This window comes from Aquila chrysaetos, chromosome 3, assembly GCF_900496995.4.
Source record: "Aquila chrysaetos chrysaetos chromosome 3, bAquChr1.4, whole genome shotgun sequence".
Taxonomy (NCBI): Eukaryota; Metazoa; Chordata; class Aves; order Accipitriformes; family Accipitridae; genus Aquila; species Aquila chrysaetos.
The window spans coordinates 283,218-289,540 of NC_044006.1; the positions used below are offsets into that span (position 1 = coordinate 283,218).

The following is a 6,323-nucleotide window of genomic DNA, read 5'->3' on the forward strand; positions in this document are numbered from 1 at the left end:
CCAGTGCTGGTCCTTCTGATCCTCACGCTGAAGCGACACCACAAAAGCCACCTGACATCCGAGGATGACGAGGACATGAGGGACAATGTCATCAAATACAACGACGAAGGGGGCGGCGAGCAGGACACAGAGGCCTATGACATGTCAGCCCTGCGCAGTCTCTACGACTTCAGTGAGATCAAAGGCGGCGACGGAGGTGGCGGGCCAGGAGAGGGGGGCCCGAGCGGAAACCCGGCTTCCGAGCTCCATGCCCTCCCGCAGTGGGTGCAGAGTCCAGACCTGGACTTCTCCGTGTTCAGAGACTACATCTGCAGGAAGGTGGAGCAGGCAGACGAGGACCTCTCTGTGCCGCCCTACGACTCGTTCCAGACCTACGCCTTCGAGGGCTCGGACTCCCCTGTGCCCTCCCTGAGCTCCATCAACACCTGGTCCAGCGGCTCGGAGCAGGACTTCTCCTACCTGGGGGGCTGGGGGCCGCGTTTCCGGCAGCTGGCAGCGCTGTACGCTGGGCGCAGGGGCGAGGAGGACAGCGAGGAGTCCTAGCCGTCCCACCGACTCCCCACGAGGCTCCAGGAGGTGGACCGGGGCTCCGTGCCACGAGGTGACGGCGCGCGCCTCCGGCCAGGCTCCGCGGCTGCCGGAGAGGGGCTGTGCCGCGGGGCCGGGGAGCGCCGGGCGACGTGCTCCTTGGCAGCCGCCTCTTGTTCGGGGCACCTCTGCACCGCACGGTGAGGCTGGAGCGCCCGAAGGAGCCACTGTGGCCGTCATCTCCTTAACGCCGGTCTCCATTAAAGCACTACGCATTAATTGAAGCAAGAGAAAAATCTAATTCAAGAGAGTTTGGAGGGGGCTTCTCCCCCACAAATTATCATTTAAATAGATCTGTTCAGTGAGCCCAGTTCAGGAGAGGAAGAGCAAACCGGGAGCCTTTTGTTGTCTAAATTGTTTTTGTCACTTGAGTCAGAGCATTTGAAGTGCTTTGATTTCTCTAAGAGCTTTCCTTGCAGAGGGAAACAAGCTTTTAACTTCTGTTCAGCTTTCTCCCCCCTCCTTATGTTTGCTCGCTTTCTGGAGTCGTCCTTCTCTCTGCGCGTGGGCTCCTCGGCAGCACCGGGCTGCTGGCACGGCGTTGGAGGGAGCGTGCCACGCTGGCGATGCACGTGCTGGATGTGGGCTCCAAGGCCACATCCTGCACTGAGCGACCGCTGCGCTAGAGTTCACTTCAAAACGCACTTCTCCTCCAAGCTGCAATTGCTTTGCCTCTCAGTTCTTAGACCTTGTGGTTATCAAAGATGCTTGTGATTTCAAGGGCCTCGCTGCCTCCCTGCACAGCAGGCATTGTCTACAAGGTCCTGATGTGCCCCGGTGACAGAGGGGGATGTCCCGCCTGCCGCCGAGGCACGGTGCTGTGGCCTGAGCCGCAGAGCAGCCGCGGTGCTGGGGAGCGCTGTTGGAGGAGCACGGAGTGGCATTCCCTGGGTCGGCTCTGCCAGCCCCTCGGGGCAGGCTGGGCCCGGGTCTGCAGGGCTCTCGGCCAAGCCGTAGCTTTCTACCACATGGCGTGGGCTGCGCAGGGCAGGACGTCGGCGCACCCTGGCCTTCAGTGGTGGGGGAGAGCTGCATCCTGGCTAGCGGACCATGCTGTAGGGCGCGAGAGAACCCCAGCCCCCTGGTTTGGAGGGATAATTCCTGCTTATGCCCAGCTGACAGCAAAGCATCACCATTGGCGATAGAAAAACCATCCCCAGGACATGTGTATAAGGCCAGATCCTGCTAGCGCTGCTGTGTGGCCAAGCTGGTTGCTGCAGGCTGGGCAGCGGGTCTGTGACACCTTGGGGTACCCGGCCCTGCAAGAAACCGGCATGAGCTCCCGCAGCAGGGCTGCGTTTGCACAACATCTTTGGTTTTGGGAGGCAGGTCAGGAGGAGGCCGGTGAGATGTGCTGTTTCTCCTCAGGCTGCAGATGATGCTGGAGGAAAGCACTCACTGCCCTGCACCTTTCTAGCCTGCTGACTTCCCCTGGGGTAAATTGAGCAGCACGTTGATCAACATGCTCGGGCAGCTTCTCAGGCCACGCTGGCTAGTGCAGCTCCCTACCTGTTCATGTTGGGAAAAAAAAGTCAATTATATCATTGATAGGTAACTGATAAGGTCTCCCAAGGCCTGACACATCCTGGGCTTGTCATTGGGTTTGTCCTTTTAGTTTAGCCACAGACAGTGTTTTCTCTCCTTGGAGAAGGTTTAACTGTAAATGTACATGCGTGTTCATTTTTTACTGTGTTTTGCTTCCCGGCTGCTGGTGTTGGTCCTTTGGCTGCAGCGCGAGACCTGACAGCGGAGAGGGGCAGGATGCGGCTTTGCCCTGGCTCCTGCCCTCAGCTGCTCCTGCCCGCTGCCGCCACGTCCGCCCACACGGGAGCCGCAGCTTGGCTTTTGCGCTGGGACCAGGAGCTGCTCGCTTCTCAGGGTCTCTCTGGTCCCCCCCCCCAAGGAGGTGGCAGGCACCCGCTGCTGGCACCCGCGCCCCGGCAGGCTGCTGGTTCACTGTGATGATGCTGGGGAGGCAGCGGGGCCGATGGGCTGCTTCACACTGGCCCGTGAGTGCCAGCTCTGGCCACGTCGCCTCAGGCAGGTGATGCCCCGCACCCCGGAGCAAGAGAATGGAGAAAGCCCTCTCTTTCCTCAGGAACGTGTTTGTGTTTTCCCTCCGGGCTGAAGAGCTGTGCCCGAGCCCCTCCGGAGCTGGCCCTTCCTCTAGCAAAAGTGTTGTGCAATAGCAGGGCTCTGTCCATAGGAGATGGGGTCTGACAGGGTATGTATTTAGCAACCCTCCCACCGGGTTATTCCCCATCCCCGACCAGCCAGTCCTCCCCAGCGCGCATGCACGCACGCTTGCGTTTTAATTTCTATCCCACATGTACATACGGGAGGAGCGTGGTGTCGAGCAAGCCGGCCGCTCCGCGCGGTGCTGCCCTGCACTCCCTGCCCACCCGCACCCGGCAGGAGGAGCTGGCAGCTGCCACAATGTCTGATGGAGTCACTTTGGTTTTCTTTCTCTACCCAAATGAAATTAGGAGGTTGATTTCCTCACCCTTGTTATTTTTTCAAGGTCTTTCTAGGACCTGGAAATAAATTATTTCCTTGTCGTCTAGCCTGAGTCTTATTTGCTTATTTTGTCTTGTTTCCTCATGTTGCACTGTCAACGTGGTCCCATCAGCGCCTTCCCAGAGGGACCAGGCTGGCTGTTCTGCCAGCAGGACAGGCCGTGGCACAGCCCGGCGCGGCGTGTTCCCTGCCGTGAGCCAGCAGCTGAACCACCTGCCTCCCGCAGCACGTTCCCGCTGGCGGGATGCCACTTCTCTGACTTCTTCCCATTTTTCATTGAAATACTCATCAGAAAAACCTTCTTCAAGAGAAGGGTCAGTTTTTCTGTCTGAATTTGAAGGAAATGAAAAAAAACGCCCTTGGCTTTTTCCATCTCTTCAGGAAGAAAAAGTCGGGTTGTGCTTTGAGTGGCCCGAGGTGCTGGGTGCGTGCTTCGGGCTGGCTGTGGTGCCTGCCTGCTGTGTCTGTGCCCAGCAGGAGCCACCCCAGCAGCAGGGTCCGGGGTCTGAGTCGCTGCAGCCGGGCACAGGCTCCTCAGCGTGGTCCCAGAAGCACTGCCCCTGTGGGAGAGCGGCCGCAGCTGGTCTCATCCTGCAGAGCAATGGCAGAAAGAACAAGAGGCAAACTGCACGCCAAGCAACAAAAGAAAGTCTGATGATGCATCCTCGTGATCTTCCTTTCTCAGCCAACGGAGTTCCTTAATGTTCTTTAAAAAGTGCATCTTTAGTGTTGTTCTCTTGAAGCCACGGACAGCCTCGTAGCTGACCAGCCTACCACTCACAAGCATGGATCCTGGTCATGTACTTCTTCCCAGCTTCAGTACAACTGGGCATTGTCAATGGGATTTGTTACCATGACCTGTTCTCATGTTGGTAATGGCATGTATTACGGCAGCGTTCAGTTACTGGCTGCAGCAAAAAAAAATCTCCTTCATACTCAGTTTTAATACTGAAATGATGCAAATAAATTACACTCTAGCCTGACCACAGATAAATCAATCGCTGATGGTTTTCTTGATGGCAAGGGACTGGGGAACGATCAACGTGCTAATGGCAAACAAGCGTGAACCTCCCTGGGCCCAGGAAGCCTCATCAAGGCGCGCAGCTGCGAATGCTCCGGCACCCGCCGGTGGTGATGGCACGCTGCAGAGGGCTGGATGCAGCACACAGCAGCTGGCCGGCACAGAGAGAGGGGGACGTGCTAAACTCTGTGGTGGCATAATGTAGGTCAGCAGATAGCACAGGCAGAATTTAAACCTCTCCATAAAGCGACAGTCATTTAAATAGCATCTTGCAGTCCTTGCTCCGAAACAGGCTTATTGATCCCTGAGGTCTTTAAGCATTTCCGTATCCTTCACCATCCCTGTGCCTCCACTCCCATCCTGCTCCCTTGATTATTCACTAAATGTTATGGAAGAAGCATCTGGTGACCTTTGACGACAGCAGTTAGTGGGATGCTCTAACCGAAGGGAGGAGTCTTGAGGCCGGAGGGTTTTTCAGATGCTGAAGATGCGCTGCCAGACCTCAATGTATGCACTATTTTTCTTTTCACAGTTGCAGCGAATGCCTCTATAGCTGCCAGCCTTGAGGAGGCCTTTTGGCAAGCAGCATCGTTAATTGCCCACACACAGCACGTGTGTCAGCAGTGTGCTCACAGCTGTATGCTCCAGCAGTTCTGGACACATTGGCCAGTTGCTGTTTGCAGAGAGCTACTGATGGTTGCTGTGTGTTTGCACCCTGAGTTTTCAGCCCAGGACCTTAGAAACAAGAGCTCTCGTGTTCCAGCTGCAGCCAGCACAGAGATGTGCTCTCTTTGAACCCTGCTGTCCAACTTCAGGCACCCAAACAAGCAGCCTAGTTATCTTGGGACTGTGGGGATCAGGTGGGCTGGATTGTCCTAGGAACTCCCCATTGACAGAGGAAGCACCTGCAGTTAGTGAGCTCCTCACAAAGGAGGTAACAAGTGCCTAGCATTCAGTGTGAGGAGCCCGGGCCATGCAGAAGGATTTGCTGCTTGATATTGTGGAGGAATGGAGAGAGCTCAAAGCAACAAATTGCCAGCCAGAACCATACCCTTAACTACAAAAGAGGAGGATTGTTGAGAGCTCTGATTGCCGAAGTGTCTGTGAAGATGTTTTAAGAGCCCCATGCCTCCTCAACACAGCACCTTTTGAGGAAATTTTTCTACAGCAACTTCTCTCACTTCAGCAGTTGCACAGCAGCCTCTGGCTCCTTGCAGGGCAGGGCAAGGGCAGGTTGATCTCCTCCTTGCTCCTCTGCAGGAGAGGAAGCCAGTCCTGCTCTGCAGACTGGTGTCCAGTGACAGGACTATCTCAGATCCAGGGGCTGAGCTGGCTGGCTGGGCAAATCCAGGGGCTGCTTTCCTGGCGAATGTGGAGTGAAGATGCTTCTTCCAGGTCAGTTTTCTCTCATCAGAGGCAGCCCTGGGGTGTGGAGCACACAGAACTGTGGCCAAGGGCTCCCAGCTTGTTAACGATGCCCACATTTGTCTGCGTGGAGCAGGGCAGTGAGTGCACAGAATAGGCAGTTGCTGGGCAGAACGGGCTCCTGTAGGAGCAAAGCAGGTGCATGTGGAGGCAACTGCTGCGTGCTCAGAAGGTGATGGCGGCGATTGGAACGTGGCTGTGCTGTGCCCTGCGTGCCAACATCTGCAGCTTCGAGTGTTTCTTTGCCTGAAGGAAGTCTGCTGCGGCCAGCTGCTTTGCAGGAGCAGCACGTGGCAGCTCCAGTGGTGCTGCTTTGTCCGGTGTTTTTGCTAAAGAGCGGCTGCTCCCCGGGTGCCCTGGCTCCCACGGTGCTCCATGTCCTTCCACGGGGCTCCTGGCACCTGCGCGTGAGTCCACCCCGCTCCGAGGCTGAGCCATGACCCTCGCCACACGGGATGCAGCCTGCGGCTATCACATGCTGAATGAATCCCGCGAAGTTTGTGCCCCTGTGCTACGGTGGCAGCTGGATGCTGCAGCTCCACTCCCAGCCCCAGCACAGAGACGCTGCAGCGGTCACCTCTAACGCCTTCGCTCTGAGCCATGGCGAGCTCCAGAAGGCAAGGTGTCCAAGCCTCCTCCAGAGAGTTATTTACAAAAGATGAATGTGATCCGCCGGGATCATTAAGGGGAAATGAAAAAAGGGCAGTGATATCTGCACCCCCAGGAGAAAAATACATCTCTGGTAACTGAGTGCAAGCAAGGCCATGTAAGC

The 6,323-nt window shown here is 56.6% G+C and overlaps 1 protein-coding gene across 15 annotated transcripts in view; it reads left to right on the top strand.

Moving 5' to 3' along the window:
• The window catches only part of CDH22 (cadherin 22), a 107,732-nt gene extending 101,706 nt beyond the window's left edge, over nt 1-6,026 (top strand). For 11 of the 15 annotated variants that reach the window (XM_041122578.1, XM_041122580.1, XM_041122586.1 and 8 more), the window contains one exon: nt 3,218-6,024. In XM_041122578.1, coding sequence (XP_040978512.1) covers nt 3,218-3,807 — 590 coding nt within the window. In that variant the 3' untranslated portion in view covers nt 3,808-6,024. Of the gene's footprint in view, nt 1-4; nt 3,152-3,217 lie in introns of those variants that run through there. The other 4 variants (XM_041122594.1, XM_041122590.1, XM_041122595.1 and 1 more) reach the window with 2 other exon arrangements.
• The last annotated feature ends 297 nt before the right edge of the window (nt 6,027-6,323 follow it).